The following is a 20,836-nucleotide window of genomic DNA, read 5'->3' as shown; positions in this document are numbered from 1 at the left end:
TAAGGGGTAAGGAAAGACACTCCCTACACCTACCCCTTGGTCCTAACCATTTGATGTTTGCAGATCTGTAAGGTCTGGATAGGTATCAGCAGTTTAGTGGTAGAGCTTCCACCATATTGCTTCCACCTTACAGATCTGCGAATATTGGAGGGTTAGGGCCAAGGGGAAGGGGGAGGGAGTGAATTGGGACTGGCTGAGGGAATATGGTGGGGTGCTGTTGGGGGGAGATGGTGATGACTTGTTGGGTCATGATGGAAGCGGAGCAAAGGCTATGCGGAGATGAACTGGGGATGGGTCCATAGGAATGAGGGATCTTGAACAGGGGATGGGGCCATAGGAATGAGGGATCTTGAACAGGGGATGGGGCCATAGGAACGAGGGATCTTGAACTGTGGATGGGGCCATAGGAATGAGGGATCTTGAACAGGGGATTGGGCCATAGGAATGAGGGATCTTGAACTGGGGATGGGGCCATAGGAATGAGGGATCTTGAACTGGGGATGGGGACATAGGAATGAGGGATCTTGAACTGGTGATGGGGCCATAGGAATGAGGGATCTTGAACCGGGGATGGGGCCATAGGAATGAGGGATCTTGAACAGGGGATTGGGCCATAGGAATGAAGGATCTTGAACTGGGGATGGGGCCATAGGAATGAGGGATCTTGAACTGGGGATGGGGACATAGGAATGAGGGATCTTGAACTGGGGATGGGGCCATAGGAATGAGGGATCTTGAACAGGGGATGGGGCCATAGGAATGAGGGATCTTGAACTGGGGATGGGGCCATAGCAATGAGGGATCTTGAACTGGGGATGGGGCCATAGGAATGAGGGATCTTGAACTGGGGATGGGGACATAGGAATGAGGGATCTTGAACTGGGGATGGGGCCATAGGAATGAGGGATCTTGAACAGGGGATGGGGCCATAGGAATGAGGGATCTTGAACTGGGGATGGGGCCTGAGGAATGAGGGATCTTGAACAGGGGATGGGGCCATAGGAATGAGGGATGTGGTACTATGGCTTTCAGGCATTAGGAGCAGCACTTCAGACTATTTTTGAGAATCTCTTTTGATATACCTTCCTCTCTTCCTCCTCTCTCTTTTTTTCTCTCGCTCTCTTCCATCTGATGAAAGGAAATATTTAGTTTGTGTGTGTCAGTGTTGTTTGGAGGGATCATCACAACTTGTGCTGCGACAGTTTTATAGTCATTACAGATAAGCTGAGGAACAGAGCGAGACAGAGAGACACAAAGAGACTGAGAGGGAAGGACAGAAACGGACTGCAAGAAATAATGGCTGAAACAGACAGACTGACTGAAACTAAAGGAATAGGAGAGACATATATAGACATTTCAGTAGAAATAGAGATGACATAGTGAGCCAGATAATTCAATAATTGAATTCCGATAGGGTGTTATTATAACACTATGTTTGTCCATTGTCTATTTCCAATGTCGGGGATTAGAGAGAAAGAGAGATTTAGCCTGTAATAGAGAGAAAGGCTGTTTTTAGCAGAGGCTGTCAAAACACTAATGCTTAATTGTCATTTTTACAGGCTGCCTCACACACACGCACGCACGCACACACACACACACACACACACACACACACACACACACACACAAACAAAAAACAAACACAAACACAAACACACACACACTGTATTGTCTCAATCGGATGCTCCTTGTTTGGCTTTACTCATTTTTTAAATTGGCTTTGCTCGTGGCGTGGCGGACAAAGCCCTTTAGCTGCCTCTGGCACACTGCGCTTTAGCTGCTTACACACTGATAATGCCAATTTGGTGCCAAGATCTATTAAATAACATCCTGAGACCACGTGGGAAACAGTCTATGCATGGGAAACGGAGCGTTCACACCTGCATTGACAGGTTTTATTTGTTGTTGCTTTTATTTATTTGATTTGTTGGTGGAGCATGCCCTTGCTCTTACCTCTGTGTACCTCAGGCTGAACAATGGTGCTGTATGGTGGAGGGCTCTAGGAACAGGAGGTGTTAAGTGAGGATGGATCTGCTAATCGTAAGGTATTATACTGTATGTGGGGATTACTAAAGAAGAGGATTAATTCCTAGAGGATAGGAGATGTTTCTCACATTCACGTTTCCTTAAGGGCCGCTTCTCAACATCCATTCTGACGCTCTGTTCTATACCATTATTCTTCTTATGTCATGTCATAACTTCCATCGTTACACACGGCCTCATGTGAGATCTATAGCATCTATCTCCATTTTTTCTGGATAATGATTGCACAATGTGTGACTCTTTGAGATCTTATTGATCTCTCCACAACCAGCACCTCTGCAGTGCACAAAGGTTTCCTTTCTCCTTTTGAGTGTTGCCTGCAAGCAGTAGTAGTTTGTATAAGGTTTGGTATAAGCAGTAGTTTGCATAGGGGTTTGATACAAGCAATATTTGTAAAAGGTTTGATATAAGCAGTAGTTTGCATAGGGTTTGATACAAGCAGTATGAGTTTGTATAAGGTTTGGTATAAGCAGTAGTTTGAATAGGATTTGATACAAGCAGTATTTGTGAAAAGTTTGATATAAGCTGTAATTTGTATATGATTTGAGAAGCAGTTGGTTGTTTTGTCTAGGGTTTGATAGAAACAGGGGATTATATATAATTTGCTGCCCAGGCAGCTACCATGTACCCACACGTCTGTGGACATGTCTGGCATGATGTCACGGGTGGCAGTTTGACAGAATTGCCCCTAGCCCCTACTACCCATGTTTTCCCTAAAACCGCCTCGTTGGAACATGCCATCTGTGTGGTGACAGCGCGAGCTCTACCTGACCTCACCTGCCAAGTAGGTCAGAGGTGTTGTGTGGATTTGACACACCTGCCAGATTTGGCAGGCTGGAGCTGGTTGGAGCTGGCTGGAGGCGCGGGGAGAGAAGACTGCCATCTAAACATAAACAGTCTACAGCTATGGTGTGAAGGAGGGAGAAAAAGGAGAGAGGGAGGGAGAGAGAGAGAGAGAGAGAGAGAGAGAGAGAGAGAGAGAGAGAGAGAGAGAGAGAGAGAGAGAGAGAGAGAGAATAGAAAGCAGAGTCACTCTGAGTCAAGTGGAGAGAAAGCCCCAGGGATGAGACAGAGCTTAGAAAAAGGGTTTTGTTTGGAGGGACGTGTTCGTGTGTGTACCACTATGTCTGCTGTCTACCTGTGGAAGGGGGAAAAGCTTTTCCTATTCTGTGTCATTGTGTTTCAATATGGCAGTTATCCATATCAATTTGTCATTGGTGAAGGTCAAGACTGAACAGATACACTCAAAGTCAAGTGGAAAAAAGGCACAGAAAGCGCATTGGAGCGGTGATTTTTCTAAAGATTCTCGTCTTCTCTTTGAGAAGGCAGCTTTAAACAGGTACCTGAGTCTGTTGTTGCGTTCCAATATGCCCTGGTCCATCTGTTGCTGTAGCTGTGGGCTCTGGCTAAATGGCTAATGATGTTCAACAGAAGTCCCATTAGTCAAATCACACGGCTGACTGGGCCGGCATGATTTAAGCAACGACAACATAGGAGGTAGTAGAGAGGTCATTAGAATAGCAGGGTCAGTTCCATTTCAATTCAGTCAGACAATGCTATGAGGACTTTTCAACTCCATGGCTTGAATTTCAATTCATATCCCGAAGTGATGCAATTAAAATAGACTTGGCACTATAACCCTGGACAGTAGTAGTAGTAGTAACTGCTGTAGCAACACTGGTGGTTGTTATGATAGTAGAACAGTAGTAGTACTGTAGTGGTTGTTATGATAGTAGAACACTAGTAGTGGTGGTTGTTATGATAGTAGAGCAGTAGTAGTAGTGGCTGTTATGATAGTAGAGCAGTAGTAGTAGTAGTGGTTGTTATGATAGTAGAGCAGTAGTAGTAGTGGTTATTATTATAGTATAGCAGTAGTAGTAGTGGTTGTTATGATAGTAGAGCAGTAGTAGTGGTGGTTGTTATGATAGTAGATCAGTAGTAGTGGTGGTTGTTATGATAGTAGAGCAGTAGTAGTGGTGGTTGTTATGATAGTAGAGCAGTAGTAGTAGTGGTTGTTATGATAGTAGAGCAGTAGTAGTGGTGGTTGTTATGATAGTAGAGCAGTAGTAGTGGTGGTTGTTATTATAGTATAGCAGTAGTAGTAGTGGTTGTTATGATAGTAGAGCAGTAGTAGTGGTGGTTGTTATGATAGTAGAGCAGTAGTAGTAGTGGTTGTTATTATAGTATAGCAGTAGTAGTAGTGGTTGTTATGATAGTAGAGTAGTAGTAGTGGTGGTTGTTATGATATTAGATCAGTAGTAGTGGTGGTTGTTATGATAGTAGAGCAGTAGTAGTGGTGGTTGTTATTATAGTATAGTAGTAGTAGTGGTTGTTATGATAGTTGATCAGTAGTAGTAGTGGTTGTTATGATAGTAGAGCAGTAGTAGTAGTGGTTGTTATGATAGTAGAACAGTAGTAGTAGTGGTTGTTATGATAGTAGAGCAGTAGTAGTAGTGGTTGTTATGATAGTAGAGCAGTAGTAGTAGTGGTTGTTATGATAGTAGAACAGTAGTAGTAGTGGTTGTTATGATAGTAGAGCAGTAGTAGTAGTGGTTGTTATGATAGTAGATCAGTAGTAGTAGTGGTTGTTATGATAGTAGAGCAGTAGTAGTGGTGGTTGTTATGATAGTAGAGCAGTAGTAGTGGTGGTTGTTATGATAGTAGAGCAGTAGTAGTGGTGGTTGTTATGATAGTAGATCAGTAGTAGTAGTGGTTGTTATGATAGTAGAGCAGTAGTAGTGGTGGTTGTTATGATAGTAGAACAGTAGTAGTGGTGGTTGTTATTATAGTATAGCAGTAGTAGTAGTGGTTGTTATGATAGTAGAGCAGTAGTAGTGGTGGTTGTTATTATAGTATAGCAGTAGTAGTAGTGGTTGTTATGATAGTAGAGCAGTAGTAGTGGTGGTTGTTATGATAGTAGAACACTAGTAGTGGTGGTTGTTATGATAGTAGAGCAGTAGTAGTAGTGGTTGTTATGATAGTAGAGCAGTAGTAGTGGTGGTTGTTATGATAGTAGAGCAGTAGTAGTGGTGGTTGTTATGATAGTAGATCAGTAGTAGTAGTGGTTGTTATGATAGTAGAGCAGTAGTAGTGGTGGTTGTTATGATAGTAGATCAGTAGTAGTGGTGGTTGTTATGATAGTAGAGCAGTAGTAGTGGTGGTTGTTATGATAGTAGAACAGTAGTAGTAGTGGTTGTTATAATAGTAGACCATTAGTAGTAGTGGTTGTTATGATAGTAGAGCAGTAGTAGTGGTGGTTGTTATGATAGTAGAACACTAGTAGTAGTGGTTGTTATGATAGTAGATCAGTAGTAGTACTGGTTGTTATGATAGTAGAGCAGTAGTAGTGGTTGTTATGATAGTAGAGCAGTAGTAGTGGTGGTTGTTGTGATGGTAGAACAGTAGTAGTAGTGGTTGTTATGATAGTAGACCAGTAGTAGTGATGGTTGTTATGATAGTAGAGCAGTAGTAGTGGTGGTTGTTATGATAGTATAACAGTAGTAGTAGTGGTTGTTATGATAGTAGACCAGTAGTAGTAGTGGTTGTTATGATAGTAGAGCAGTAGTAGTGGTGGTTGTTATGATAGTAGAACACTAGAAGTAGTGGTTGTTATGATAGTAGAGCAGTAGTAGTGGTGGTTGTTATGATAGTAGAGCAGTAGTAGTGGTGGTTGTTATTATAGTATAGCAGTAGTAGTAGTGGTTGTTATGATAGTAGAGCAGTAGTAGTGGTTGTTATGATAGTAGAGCAGTAGTAGTGGTTGTTATGATAGTAGAGCAGTAGTAGTGGTTGTTATGATAGTAGAGCAGTAGTAGTGGTTGTTATGATAGTAGAGCAGTAGTAGTGGTGGTTGTTATGATAGTAGAACAGTAGTAGTAGTGGTTGTTATGATAGTAGAACAGTAGTAGTAGTGGTTGTTATGATAGTAGAGCAGTAGTAGTGGTTGTTATGATAGTAGAACAGTAGTAGTGGTGGTTGTTATGATAGTAGAACAGTAGTAGTGGTGGTTGTTATGATAGTAGAGCAGTAGTAGTGGTGGTTGTTATGATAGTAGAGCAGTAGTAGTAGTGGTTGTTATGATAGTAGAGCAGTAGTGGTGGTGGTTGTTATGATTGTAGAGCAGTAGTAGTGGTGGTTGTTATTATAGTATAGCAGTAGTAGTAGTGGTTGTTATGATAGTAGAGCAGTAGTAGTAGTGGTTGTTATTATAGTATAGCAGTAGTAGTAGTGGTTGTTATGATAGTAGAGTAGTAGTAGTGGTGGTTGTTATGATATTAGAACAGTAGTAGTGGTGGTTGTTATGATAGTAGAGCAGTAGTAGTGGTGGTTGTTATGATAGTAGAGCAGTAGTAGTAGTGGTTGTTATTATAGTATAGCAGTAGTAGTAGTGGTTGTTATGATAGTAGAGTAGTAGTAGTGGTGGTTGTTATGATATTAGAACAGTAGTAGTGGTGGTTGTTATGATAGTAGAGCAGTAGTAGTGGTGGTTGTTATTATAGTATAGTAGTAGTAGTGGTTGTTATGATAGTTGATCAGTAGTAGTAGTGGTTGTTATGATAGTAGAGCAGTAGTAGTAGTGGTTGTTATGATAGTAGAACAGTAGTAGTAGTGGTTGTTATGATAGTAGAGCAGTAGTAGTAGTGGTTGTTATGATAGTAGAGCAGTAGTAGTAGTGGTTGTTATGATAGTAGAACAGTAGTAGTAGTGGTTGTTATGATAGTAGAGCAGTAGTAGTAGTGGTTGTTATGATAGTAGAGCAGTAGTAGTGGTGGTTGTTATGATAGTAGATCAGTAGTAGTAGTGGTTGTTATGATAGTAGAGCAGTAGTAGTGGTGGTTGTTATGATAGTAGAGCAGTAGTAGTGGTGGTTGTTATGATAGTAGAGCAGTAATAGTGGTGGTTGTTATGATAGTAGATCAGTAGTAGTAGTGGTTGTTATGATAGTAGAGCAGTAGTAGTGGTGGTTGTTATGATAGTAGAGCAGTAGTAGTGGTGGTTGTTATGATAGTAGATCAGTAGTAGTAGTGGTTGTTATGATAGTAGAGCAGTAGTAGTGGTGGTTGTTATGATAGTAGAGCAGTAGTAGTGGTGGTTGTTATGATAGTAGATCAGTAGTAGTGGTGGTTGTTATGATAGTAGAGCAGTAGTAGTGGTGGTTGTTATGATAGTAGAGCAGTAGTAGTAGTGGTTGTTATGATAGTAGAGCAGTAGTAGTGGTGGTTGTTATGATTGTAGAGCAGTAGTAGTGGTGGTTGTTATTATAGTATAGCAGTAGTAGTAGTGGTTGTTATGATAGTAGAGCAGTAGTAGTAGTGGTTGTTATTATAGTATAGCAGTAGTAGTAGTGGTTGTTATGATAGTAGAGTAGTAGTAGTGGTGGTTGTTATGATAGTAGAACACTAGTAGTAGTGGTTGTTATGATAGTAGATCAGTAGTAGTACTGGTTGTTATGATAGTAGAGCAGTAGTAGTGGTTGTTATGATAGTAGAGCAGTAGTAGTGGTGGTTGTTGTGATGGTAGAACAGTAGTAGTAGTGGTTGTTATGATAGTAGACCAGTAGTAGTGATGGTTGTTATGATAGTAGAGCAGTAGTAGTGGTGGTTGTTATGATAGTATAACAGTAGTAGTAGTGGTTGTTATGATAGTAGACCAGTAGTAGTAGTGGTTGTTATGATAGTAGAGCAGTAGTAGTGGTGGTTGTTATGATAGTAGAACACTAGAAGTAGTGGTTGTTATGATAGTAGAGCAGTAGTAGTGGTGGTTGTTATGATAGTAGAGCAGTAGTAGTGGTGGTTGTTATTATAGTATAGCAGTAGTAGTAGTGGTTGTTATGATAGTAGAGCAGTAGTAGTGGTTGTTATGATAGTAGAGCAGTAGTAGTGGTTGTTATGATAGTAGAGCAGTAGTAGTGGTTGTTATGATAGTAGAGCAGTAGTAGTGGTTGTTATGATAGTAGAGCAGTAGTAGTGGTGGTTGTTATGATAGTAGAACAGTAGTAGTAGTGGTTGTTATGATAGTAGAACAGTAGTAGTAGTGGTTGTTATGATAGTAGAGCAGTAGTAGTGGTTGTTATGATAGTAGAACAGTAGTAGTGGTGGTTGTTATGATAGTAGAACAGTAGTAGTGGTGGTTGTTATGATAGTAGAGCAGTAGTAGTGGTGGTTGTTATGATAGTAGAACAGTAGTAGTAGTAGTGGTTGTTATGATAGTAGAACAGTAGTAGTAGTGGTTGTTATGATAGTAGAGCAGTAGTAGTAGTGGTTGTTATGATAGTAGAACAGTAGTAGTAGTGGTTGTTATGATAGTAGAACAGTAGTAGTAGTGGTTGTTATGATAGTAGAGCAGTAGTAGTAGTGGTTGTTATGATAGTAGAGCAGTAGTAGTAGTGGTTGTTATGATAGTAGAGCAGTAGTAGTAGTGGTTGTTATCATAGTAGAGCAGTAGTAGTGGTGGTTGTTATGATAGTAAAGCAGTAGTAGTGGTTGTTATGATAGTAGAACAGTAGTAGTAGTGGTTGTTATGATAGTAGATCAGTAGTAGTGGTGGTTGTTATGATAGTAGAACAGTAGTAGTAGTGGTTGTTATGATAGTAGATCAGTAGTAGTAGTGGTTGTTATGATAGTAGAGCAGTAGTAGTAGTGGTTGTTATGATAGTAGAACAGTAGTATTAGTGGTTGTTAAGATAGTAGAGCAGTAGTAGTAGTGGTTGTTATGATAGTAGAGCAGTAGTAGTAGTGGTTGTTATGATAGTAGAGCAGTAGTAGTAGTGGTTGTTATTATAGTAGAGCAGTAGTAGTAGTGGTTGTTATGATAGTAGAGCAGTAGTAGTGGTGGTTGTTATGATAGTAAAGCAGTAGTAGTGGTTGTTATGATAGTAGATCAGTAGTAGTAGTGGTTGTTATGATAGTAGAGCAGTAGTAGTAGTGGTTGTTATCATAGTAGAGCAGTAGTAGTGGTGGTTGTTATGATAGTAAAGCAGTAGTAGTGGTTGTTATGATAGTAGAACAGTAGTAGTAGTGGTTGTTATGATAGTAGATCAGTAGTAGTGGTGGTTGTTATGATAGTAGAACAGTAGTAGTAGTGGTTGTTATGATAGTAGATCAGTAGTAGTAGTGGTTGTTATGATAGTAGAGCAGTAGTAGTAGTGGTTGTTATGATAGTAGAACAGTAGTATTAGTGGTTGTTAAGATAGTAGAGCAGTAGTAGTAGTGGTTGTTATGATAGTAGAGCAGTAGTAGTAGTGGTTGTTATGATAGTAGAGCAGTAGTAGTAGTGGTTGTTATTATAGTAGAGCAGTAGTAGTAGTGGTTGTTATGATAGTAGAGCAGTAGTAGTGGTGGTTGTTATGATAGTAAAGCAGTAGTAGTGGTTGTTATGATAGTAGATCAGTAGTAGTAGTGGTTGTTATGATAGTAGAGCAGTAGTAGTGGTGGTTGTTATGATAGTAGATCAGTAGTAGTGGTGGTTGTTATGATAGTAGAGCAGTAGTAGTGGTGGTTGTTATGATAGTAGAGCAGTAGTAGTAGTGGTTGTTATGATAGTAGAGCAGTAGTGGTGGTGGTTGTTATGATTGTAGAGCAGTAGTAGTGGTGGTTGTTATTATAGTATAGCAGTAGTAGTAGTGGTTGTTATGATAGTAGAGCAGTAGTAGTAGTGGTTGTTATTATAGTATAGCAGTAGTAGTAGTGGTTGTTATGATAGTAGAGTAGTAGTAGTGGTGGTTGTTATGATATTAGAACAGTAGTAGTGGTGGTTGTTATGATAGTAGAGCAGTAGTAGTGGTGGTTGTTATGATAGTAGAGCAGTAGTAGTAGTGGTTGTTATTATAGTATAGCAGTAGTAGTAGTGGTTGTTATGATAGTAGAGTAGTAGTAGTGGTGGTTGTTATGATATTAGAACAGTAGTAGTGGTGGTTGTTATGATAGTAGAGCAGTAGTAGTGGTGGTTGTTATTATAGTATAGTAGTAGTAGTGGTTGTTATGATAGTTGATCAGTAGTAGTAGTGGTTGTTATGATAGTAGAGCAGTAGTAGTAGTGGTTGTTATGATAGTAGAACAGTAGTAGTAGTGGTTGTTATGATAGTAGAGCAGTAGTAGTAGTGGTTGTTATGATAGTAGAGCAGTAGTAGTAGTGGTTGTTATGATAGTAGAACAGTAGTAGTAGTGGTTGTTATGATAGTAGAGCAGTAGTAGTAGTGGTTGTTATGATAGTAGAGCAGTAGTAGTGGTGGTTGTTATGATAGTAGATCAGTAGTAGTAGTGGTTGTTATGATAGTAGAGCAGTAGTAGTGGTGGTTGTTATGATAGTAGAGCAGTAGTAGTGGTGGTTGTTATGATAGTAGAGCAGTAATAGTGGTGGTTGTTATGATAGTAGATCAGTAGTAGTAGTGGTTGTTATGATAGTAGAGCAGTAGTAGTGGTGGTTGTTATGATAGTAGAGCAGTAGTAGTGGTGGTTGTTATGATAGTAGATCAGTAGTAGTAGTGGTTGTTATGATAGTAGAGCAGTAGTAGTGGTGGTTGTTATGATAGTAGAGCAGTAGTAGTGGTGGTTGTTATGATTGTAGAGCAGTAGTAGTGGTGGTTGTTATTATAGTATAGCAGTAGTAGTAGTGGTTGTTATGATAGTAGAGCAGTAGTAGTAGTGGTTGTTATTATAGTATAGCAGTAGTAGTAGTGGTTGTTATGATAGTAGAGTAGTAGTAGTGGTGGTTGTTATGATATTAGAAACAGTAGTAGTGGTGGTTGTTATGATAGTAGAGCAGTAGTAGTGGTGGTTGTTATGATAGTAGAGCAGTAGTAGTAGTGGTTGTTATGATAGTAGAGCAGTAGTAGTAGTGGTTGTTATTATAGTATAGCAGTAGTAGTAGTGGTTGTTATGATAGTAGAGTAGTAGTAGTGGTGGTTGTTATGATATTTGAACAGTAGTAGTGGTGGTTGTTATGATAGTAGAGCAGTAGTAGTGGTGGTTGTTATTATAGTATAGTAGTAGTAGTGGTTGTTATGATAGTTGATCAGTAGTAGTAGTGGTTGTTATGATAGTAGAGCAGTAGTAGTAGTGGTTGTTATGATAGTAGAACAGTAGTAGTAGTGGTTGTTATGATAGTAGAGCAGTAGTAGTAGTGGTTGTTATGATAGTAGAGCAGTAGTAGTAGTGGTTGTTATGATAGTAGAACAGTAGTAGTAGTGGTTGTTATGATAGTAGAGCAGTAGTAGTAGTGGTTGTTATGATAGTAGAGCAGTAGTAGTGGTGGTTGTTATGATAGTAGATCAGTAGTAGTAGTGGTTGTTATGATAGTAGAGCAGTAGTAGTGGTGGTTGTTATGATAGTAGAGCAGTAGTAGTGGTGGTTGTTATGATAGTAGAGCAGTAATAGTGGTGGTTGTTATGATAGTAGATCAGTAGTAGTAGTGGTTGTTATGATAGTAGAGCAGTAGTAGTGGTGGTTGTTATGATAGTAGAGCAGTAGTAGTGGTGGTTGTTATGATAGTAGATCAGTAGTAGTAGTGGTTGTTATGATAGTAGAGCAGTAGTAGTGGTGGTTGTTATGATAGTAGAGCAGTAGTAGTGGTGGTTGTTATGATAGTAGATCAGTAGTAGTAGTGGTTGTTATGATAGTAGAGCAGTAGTAGTGGTGGTTGTTATGATAGTAGAACAGTAGTAGTAGTGGTTGTTATGATAGTAGAGCAGTAGTAGTGGTGGTTGTTATTATAGTATAGTAGTAGTAGTGGTTGTTATGATAGTAGAGCAGTAGTAGTCATTGTTATGATAGTAGAGCAGTAGTAGTAGTGGTTGTTATGATAGTAGATCAGTAGTAGTGGTGGTTGTTATGATTGTAGAGCAGTAGTAGTGGTTGTTATGATAGTAGAGCAGTAGTAGTGGTTGTTATGATAGTAGAGCAGTAGTAGTAGTGGTTGTTATGATAGTAGATCAGTAGTAGTGGTGGTTGTTATGATTGTAGAGCAGTAGTAGTGGTTGTTATGATAGTAGAGCAGTAGTAGTGGTTGTTATGATAGTAGAGCAGTAGTAGTAGTGGTTGTTATGATAGTAGATCAGTAGTAGTGGTGGTTGTTATGATTGTAGAGCAGTAGTAGTAGTGGTTGTTATGATAGTAGAACAGTAGTAGTGGTGGTTGTTATGATGGTAGAGCAGTAAGGGCTGTTGTTATGATAGTAGATCAGTAGTAGTGGTGGTTGTTATGATAGTAGAGCAGTAGTAGTGCTGGTTGTTATGATAGTATAGCAGTAGTAGTAGTGGTTGTTATGATAGTAGAGCAGTAGTAGTGGTGGTTGTTATGATAGTAGAGCAGTAGTAGTAGTGGTTGTTATGATAGTAGAGCAGTAGTAGTGGTGGTTGTTATGATAGTAGAGCAGTAGTAGTGGTGGTTGTTATGATAGTAGAACAGTAGTAGTAGTGGTTGTTATGATAGTAGAGCAGTAGTAGTAGTGGTTGTTATGATAGTAGATCAGTAGTAGTAGTGGTTGTTATGATAGTAGAGCAGTAGTAGTAGTGGTTGTTATGATAGTAGAGCAGTAGTAGTGGTGGTTGTTATGATAGTAGAACAGTAGTAGTGGTGGTTGTTATTATAGTATAGCATTAGTAGTAGTGGTTGTTATGATAGTAGAGCAGTAGTAGTGGTGGTTGTTATGATAGTAGAACAGTAGTAGTAGTGGTTGTTATGATAGTAGAGCAGTAGTAGTAGTGGTTGTTATGATAGTAGATCAGTAGTAGTAGTGGTTGTTATGATAGTAGAGCAGTAGTAGTAGTGGTTGTTATGATAGTAGAACAGTAGTAGTGGTGGTTGTTATGATGGTAGAGCAGTAAGGGCTGTTGTTATGATAGTAGATCAGTAGTAGTGGTGGTTGTTATGATAGTAGAGCAGTAGTAGTGCTGGTTGTTATGATAGTATAGCAGTAGTAGTAGTGGTTGTTATGATAGTAGAGCAGTAGTAGTGGTGGTTGTTATGATAGTAGAGCAGTAGTAGTAGTGGTTGTTATGATAGTAGAGCAGTAGTAGTGGTGGTTGTTATGATAGTAGAGCAGTAGTAGTGGTGGTTGTTATGATAGTAGAACAGTAGTAGTAGTGGTTGTTATGATAGTAGAGCAGTAGTAGTAGTGGTTGTTATGATAGTAGATCAGTAGTAGTAGTGGTTGTTATGATAGTAGAGCAGTAGTAGTAGTGGTTGTTATGATAGTAGAGCAGTAGTAGTGGTGGTTGTTATGATAGTAGAACAGTAGTAGTGGTGGTTGTTATTATAGTATAGCAGTAGTAGTAGTGGTTGTTATGATAGTAGAGCAGTAGTAGTGGTGGTTGTTATGATAGTAGAACAGTAGTAGTAGTGGTTGTTATGATAGTAGAGCAGTAGTAGTAGTGGTTGTTTGATAGTAGATCAGTAGTAGTAGTGGTTGTTATGATAGTAGAGCAGTAGTAGTAGTGGTTGTTATGATAGTAGAGCAGTAGTAGTGGTGGTTGTTATGATAGTAGAACAGTAGTAGTGGTGGTTGTTATTATAGTATAGCAGTAGTAGTAGTGGTTGTTATGATAGTAGAGCAGTAGTAGTGGTGGTTGTTATTATAGTATAGCAGTAGTAGTAGTGGTTGTTATGATAGTAGAGCAGTAGTAGTGGTGGTTGTTATGATAGTAGAGCAGTAGTAGTAGTGGTTGTTATGATAGTAGAACAGTAGTAGTAGTGGTTGTTGTGATAGTAGAGCAGTAGTAGTAGTGGTTGTTATGATAGTAGATCAGTAGTAGTAGTGGTTGTTATGATAGTATAGCAGTAGTAGTAGTGGTTGTTATGATAGTAGAGCAGTAGTAGTGGTGGTTGTTATGATAGTAGAACAGTAGTAGTGGTGGTTGTTATTATAGTATAGCAGTAGTAGTAGTGGTTGTTATGATAGTAGAGCAGTAGTAGTGGTGGTTGTTATTATAGTATAGCAGTAGTGGTAGTGGTTGTTATGATAGTAGAGCAGTAGTAGTGGTGGTTGTTATGATAGTAGAACACTAGTAGTGGTGGTTGTTATGATAGTAGAGCAGTAGTAGTAGTGGTTGTTATGATAGTAGAGCAGTAGTAATGGTGGTTGTTATGATAGTAGAGCAGTAGTAGTGGTGGTTGTTATGATAGTAGATCAGTAGTAGTAGTGGTTGTTATGATAGTAGAGCAGTAGTAGTGGTGGTTGTTATGATAGTAGATCAGTAGTAGTGGTGGTTGTTATGATAGTAGAGCAGTAGTAGTGGTGGTTGTTATGATAGTAGAACAGTAGTAGTAGTGGTTGTTATGATAGTAGACCATTAGTAGTAGTGGTTGTTATGATAGTAGAGCAGTAGTAGTGGTGGTTGTTATGATAGTAGAACACTAGTAGTAGTGGTTGTTATGATAGTAGATCAGTAGTAGTACTGGTTGTTATGATAGTAGAGCAGTAGTAGTGGTTGTTATGATAGTAGAGCAGTAGTAGTGGTGGTTGTTGTGATGGTAGAACAGTAGTAGTAGTGGTTGTTATGATAGTAGACCAGTAGTAGTAGTGGTTGTTATGATAGTAGAGCAGTAGTAGTGGTGGTTGTTATGATAGTATAACAGTAGTAGTAGTGGTTGTTATGATAGTTGACCAGTAGTAGTAGTGGTTGTTATGATAGTAGAGCAGTAGTAGTGGTGGTTGTTATGATAGTAGAACACTAGTAGTAGTGGTTGTTATGATAGTAGAGCAGTAGTAGTGGTGGTTGTTATGATAGTAGAGCAGTAGTAGTGGTGGTTGTTATTATAGTATAGCAGTAGTAGTAGTGGTTGTTATGATAGTAGAGCAGTAGTAGTGGTTGTTATGATAGTAGAGCAGTAGTAGTGGTTGTTATGATAGTAGAGCAGTAGTAGTGGTTGTTATGATAGTAGAGCAGTAGTAGTGGTTGTTATGATAGTAGAGCAGTAGTAGTGGTGGTTGTTATGATAGTAGAACAGTAGTAGTAGTGGTTGTTATGATAGTAGAACAGTAGTAGTAGTGGTTGTTATGATAGTAGAGCAGTAGTAGTGGTTGTTATGATAGTAGAACAGTAGTAGTAGTGGTTGTTATGATAGTAGAACAGTAGTAGTAGTGGTTGTTATGATAGTAGAGCAGTAGTAGTAGTGGTTGTTATGATAGTAGAACAGTAGTAGTAGTGGTTGTTATGATAGTAGAACAGTAGTAGTAGTGGTTGTTATGATAGTAGAGCAGTAGTAGTAGTGGTTGTTATGATAGTAGAGCAGTAGTAGTAGTGGTTGTTATGATAGTAGAGCAGTAGTAGTAGTGGTTGTTATCATAGTAGAGCAGTAGTAGTGGTGGTTGTTATGATAGTAAAGCAGTAGTAGTGGTTGTTATGATAGTAGAACAGTAGTAGTAGTGGTTGTTATGATAGTAGATCAGTAGTAGTGGTGGTTGTTATGATAGTAGAACAGTAGTAGTAGTGGTTGTTATGATAGTAGATCAGTAGTAGTAGTGGTTGTTATGATAGTAGAGCAGTAGTAGTAGTGGTTGTTATGATAGTAGAGCAGTAGTAGTAGTGGTTGTTATGATAGTAGAGCAGTAGTAGTGGTTGTTATGATAGTAGAGCAGTAGTAGTGGTTGTTATGATAGTAGAGCAGTAGTAGTGGTGGTTGTTATGATAGTAGAACAGTAGTAGTAGTGGTTGTTATGATAGTAGAACAGTAGTAGTAGTGGTTGTTATGATAGTAGAGCAGTAGTAGTGGTTGTTATGATAGTAGAACAGTAGTAGTAGTGGTTGTTATGATAGTAGAACAGTAGTAGTAGTGGTTGTTATGATAGTAGATCAGTAGTAGTAGTGGTTGTTATGATAGTAGATCAGTAGTAGTAGTGGTTGTTATGATAGTAGAGCAGTAGTAGTAGTGGTTGTTATGATAGTAGAGCAGTAGTAGTAGTGGTTGTTATCATAGTAGAGCAGTAGTAGTAGTGGATGTTATGATAGTAGAGCAGTAGTAGTAGTGGTTGTTATCATAGTAGAGCAGTAGTAGTGGTGGTTGTTATGATAGTAGAGCAGTAGTAGTGGTGGTTGTTATCATAGTAGAGCAGTAGTAGTGGTGGTTGTTATGATAGTAAAGCAGTAGTAGTGGTTGTTATGATAGTAGAACAGTAGTAGTAGTGGTTGTTATGATAGTAGATCAGTAGTAGTAGTGGTTGTTATCATAGTAGAGCAGTAGTAGTGGTGGTTGTTATGATAGTAAAGCAGTAGTAGTGGTTGTTATGATAGTAGAACAGTAGTAGTAGTGGTTGTTATGATAGTAGATCAGTAGTAGTGGTGGTTGTTATGATAGTAGAACAGTAGTAGTAGTGGTTGTTATGATAGTAGATCAGTAGTAGTAGTGGTTGTTATTACAGTATAGCAGTAGTAGTGGTGGTTGTTATGATAGTAGAGCAGTAGTAGTGGTGGTTGTTATGATAGTAGAGCAGTAGTAGTAGTGGTTGTTATGATAGTAGATCAGTAGTGGTAGTGGTTGTTATGATAGTAGAGCAGTAGTAGTAGTGGTTGTTATGATAGTAGATCAGTAGTAGTAGTGGTTGTTATGATAGTAGAACAGTAGTAGTAGTGGTTGTTATGATAGTAGAACAGTAGTAGTGGTGGTTGTTATGATAGTAGAGCAGTAGTAGTGGTGGTTGTTATGATAGTAGAGCAGTAGTAGTAGTGGTTGTTATGATAGTAGAACAGTAGTAGTAGTGGTTGTTATGATAGTAGAACAGTAGTAGTGGTGGTTGTTATGATAGTAGAGCAGTAGTAGTGGTGGTTGTTATGATAGTAGAGCAGTAGTAGTAGTGGTTGTTATGATAGTAGATCAGTAGTAGTAGTGGATGTTATGATAGTAGAGCAGTAGTAGTAGTGGTTGTTATGATAGTAGAACAGTAGTAGTGGTGGTTGTTATGATAGTAGAACACTAGTAGTGGTGGTTGTTATGATAGTAGAGCAGTAGTAGTCGTGGTTGTTATGATAGTAGATCAGTAGTAGTAGTGGTTGTTATGATAGTAGAGCAGTAGTAGTGGTGGTTGTTATTATAGTATAGCAGTAGTAGTAGTGGTTGTTATGATTGTAGAACAGTAGTAGTAGTGGTTGTTATGATAGTAGAGCAGTAGTAGTGGTTGTTGTGATAGTAGACCATTAGTAGTAGTGGTTGTTATGATAGTAGAGCAGTAGTAGTAGTGGTTGTTATGATAGTAGAGCTGTAGTAGTAGTGGTTGTTATGATAGTAGAGCAGTAGTAGTGGTGGTTGTTAAATAGTTGTCTCATTGCGTTCCTCTCTGCTAAATGCTTTTTTAGTCTCTCAATTAATTATACATCTGCTATCTGTCTGTCCATCACTATGGTTACACAAGCAAACTCCCTAACAGCCAATCAGAGTGGGCGTAGGGCTCCCTGTGCTTGTGGGTAGGCTAGTTTTCATAAATGAGAAAGAGGGACATGTTGGCTCCCTTGAGGTTAGTAGATGAGAATCCCCTAACCCACCTGAGCCTACCACCATGATAGAGATTCTGACCATCCTTCCAGCACAATTAAATGATTGTAATCTCCAAGCTCTCCCCTCTCTCTTTTTCTGTCTCTCCTTCTCCCTATCTGTTATTCTTCTCTTTCGCTTCTCTCTAATGTGTCACATTAACCCTTTTTCTCTCCTCTCATCCTCTTCAAACTGAAGAGTGTTCCTGCTGTTTGTCATAATGACACAATCTCTGCCTCTCGTCCTCCGTCTCTGCCTCCCTCGTTCCCTCGCTCCTCTCATTTCCCCTGGCACACTGGTCGTTGACTGAGAAAGAATTCCTCTCCTCTCTCATTCTCTTTCCCTCTCTCCCACTATATATAACTCTACCTCTCCTCTTTCCCTTTATCTTTCTCTCTCCTCTTTATTTTCTCTCTGTTCCAGGGTTATAATGTCTAGATTAGGGTTATAATGTCTAGATTAGAGTTATAATGTCTAGATTAGGGTTATAATGTCTAGATTAGGGTTATAATGTCTAGATTAGGGTTATAATGTCTAGATTAGGGTTATAATGTCTAGATTAGGGTTATAATGTCTAGATTAGGGTTGTTGAGGCTTTTTTCTTTTATACATCTATTTTCTTTTTCATTGTTCAGCCCCTCCTCTTCTACCCCCATCTCTCTACTTTTTCTTTCTCTCTCTTTCTTTAACTCTCTCTCCTCCTCCTTCTCCTCCTCTCATTTTGCCGTACTGTTGAAGCTTGACAAATACAGGCCTTTACAATTGTTGACCTTTGACCTTGAGGAGTCACCTTGAACGATGAGCGAACAGAGGGCCTGAGGACCTCCCTTTAGTGCTAATGAAACACACACACACACACACACACACACACACACACACACACACACACACACACACACAGCTAACCCTAACCCTCCACTCCTGTCCTCCTCTCTACTCCTCCTCCTCCAATCTCTCCCTACTCCCTAACCCTAACTCCTCCTCCTTCGCCTTCCTTTCCCCTTTTCCTCCCCAATTCTCCTCTTTGCACGGACCCCTTTCTGCCTGCCTCCCCCTTCACCTCCTTTTGCACCCTCTCTTCACCCCTCTCTTGCCCTCTCCCTATCCCCCATATCTCTCCCCATCTACCCCTGTTCCCCTTCTCCCTGTTTCACTCCCCTCTCCCCCTCCCCAGATGAGATTGAGATGCTGGAGCGTCTGTGGCTGTCAGGTATCTGTCACAATGACAAGATCGAGGTGATGAGCAGTAAGCTGGACATAGACAACATGGCGGGGGTCTTCTACATGCTGCTGGTGGCCATGGGGCTCAGTCTGCTAGTGTTTGCCTGGGAGCACCTGGTCTACTGGAGGCTCAGACACTGCATGGCTACCAGCTCCGGCAGGCTGGACTTCCTACTGGCCATCAGTAGGGTGAGTTTGTGTGGTGGGAAATGGTGTGTGTGTGGGGGGGTCAAGAGGTATCTTATGTTTGTGTGTAGGTGTGTTTGTGTGTGTTTGCCTGCGTGTGCGTGTGTCCGTGCGTGTGTGATGTGTGTGTGTTTGTGATGAGTATGTTGAGGTCAATTCCATTTCCACTCAGTCAATTCACAGGATTAATTGGAATTCAATTCCTCTCACACTCAGGAAGTATGGTAACCTTGACAATGACCTTGATAGAAACAGCACATACTAATATATATTATGCATACAGAGCTTGACTGATAACCGCTCGTCCCTCAGTCACATAGGGCATGTTTGATTTGATTCTATTAATAATTTATTGAATGTTCATTACCATTCCCCACTTGTTCTCTATCTCTCCCTCTCTACCAGGGCATGTACAGTTGCTGCAGCTTTGAGGATGAAACCATGCCGGGCGGGGCCAAATCCTCCATGGCTATGCTCCCCCATCATCATGGCGCCATGGTAACAGTCCCGCCCCAGCCACACTTGGTCAGTGGGTCGTCAACCAACCCGGCCCTGACCATGGCGCAGCAGCAACAGCAGCAACAGCCACAGCCTGTCTACAAAACACAACTCCCTGGCTCCCCTCCCACCGTAGTGCATTCTGGGACGGCGCTGGGGCCCTCCAACACACCCATGCTGGGGGCGCCCCTGCCCTGCTCCACATTCCTCCCCCGGCCCGACCGCAGACTGGCCATGGTGGACCGCTGGAGGCTGCCCAAGACCGGGACCGCCACCAACCCCATGGCGGTCCGCGGGGCCGTCGCAGACATGGGGCCCTTCCCCCAGAAAATGGCTCCTACCTGGGGAACGACAGCTGGAGGAGTGGGGATTGGTGGTGGTGGTGGTGGTGGTGGTGGTGGGGGACTGGATGGATATAAACGCTACTATGGACCCATCGACCCTGAGGGTCTGGGGCCCTGTATGGACCAGCCGGCAGGGTCCCAGACCCCCAAAACAGCCCCCAGGAGCCACCCCCAGCCCCCTCCCGCCACTGTGGCCTTCTACTCGGAGAAGGGCCCTGACCATGGGGTGGGGAAGAGGGTGGTGGGAGGTGGTGGCGCTGGGGTTCAGGGAAAGGGAGGGGTCAAACCTTTGGGGACGCCTCGGCTGCCTCCTAAAAGCCAAGCCGTGGGCGTGACCCCAGTCCCTCTGCCCCCTAACCCCCCGCTGCCACACCCCTCCCCCCCTCTCCCCTCATCCTTTTGGAGGAAGCGCCGGCCCAAGAAGCCCAAAGAGCCAGGCGGGCCTCTGTACGAGAACATCCTACCCCTGGGGCGGAGGGGAGGAGGAAGGGATGGAGCGAGGGATGGTGGAGGGAGGAGGGGACGCCCCGTCTCTCCTCCTCTCCCGCTCCCCGTACCCGTGCCCTTGTCCCCCACCTACACTCCCCCCTCTCCCTCCGCCTCACTCCCCTACACCACCTCAACGTCTTCCTCTTCCTCTAACACATCATCCACCTCCTCCTCTACCTCCTCCTCTCGCTCCTCCTCTCCTTCCTCCTCCTCCTCATTGACCTCTCAGAGCACGCGGGAAGGTTTGGACGCAGAGGAGGATGATGAGGATGAGGAGCTGACAGAGGAGTCCAGTCTTCTCCTGGGGAGGGGGAGGGACAGACAGCGTTCCATTATCTCCTCTCGCTCCCTCAGTCACGGGCGCCAGCCACCACCCATACCACCCCGAAAACCACGCCCTCCCCGAGGGGAGAGAGACATGGAGAGAGAGAGGGAGAGAGGAGGTAGCCAGTTGGCCCAGTTACAGGAGTGGTGGGCGGGTTGGGGTGAGAGAGAGAGGGATCGCAGTGGAGGAGGAGGAGACGACGAGAGGAAACGAGAGAAGAAGAGGAGGAAAGATAAGGAGAAGAAGAAAAAGAAGAAGAAGAGGAAAAA

General features: G+C 41.4%; 1 protein-coding gene across 1 annotated transcript in view; it reads left to right on the top strand.

Moving 5' to 3' along the window:
* LOC121543836 (glutamate receptor ionotropic, NMDA 2D-like) overlaps positions 1-20,523 on the top strand; it is a 92,456-nt gene extending 71,933 nt beyond the window's left edge. The window contains exons 15-17 of the mRNA XM_041853979.2: positions 18,679-18,914; positions 19,317-20,200; positions 20,472-20,523. Coding sequence (XP_041709913.2) covers positions 18,679-18,914; positions 19,317-20,200; positions 20,472-20,523 — 1,172 coding nt within the window. The remainder of the gene's footprint in view (positions 1-18,678; positions 18,915-19,316; positions 20,201-20,471) is intronic.
* Positions 20,524-20,836: the final 313 nt, after the last annotated feature.

This window comes from Coregonus clupeaformis, chromosome 17 (assembly GCF_020615455.1).
Source record: "Coregonus clupeaformis isolate EN_2021a chromosome 17, ASM2061545v1, whole genome shotgun sequence".
Classification (NCBI taxonomy): domain Eukaryota; kingdom Metazoa; phylum Chordata; class Actinopteri; order Salmoniformes; family Salmonidae; genus Coregonus; species Coregonus clupeaformis.
The sequence above is the reverse complement of the archived record's forward strand: the minus strand, read 5'-3'. Positions and strand labels throughout refer to the sequence as shown.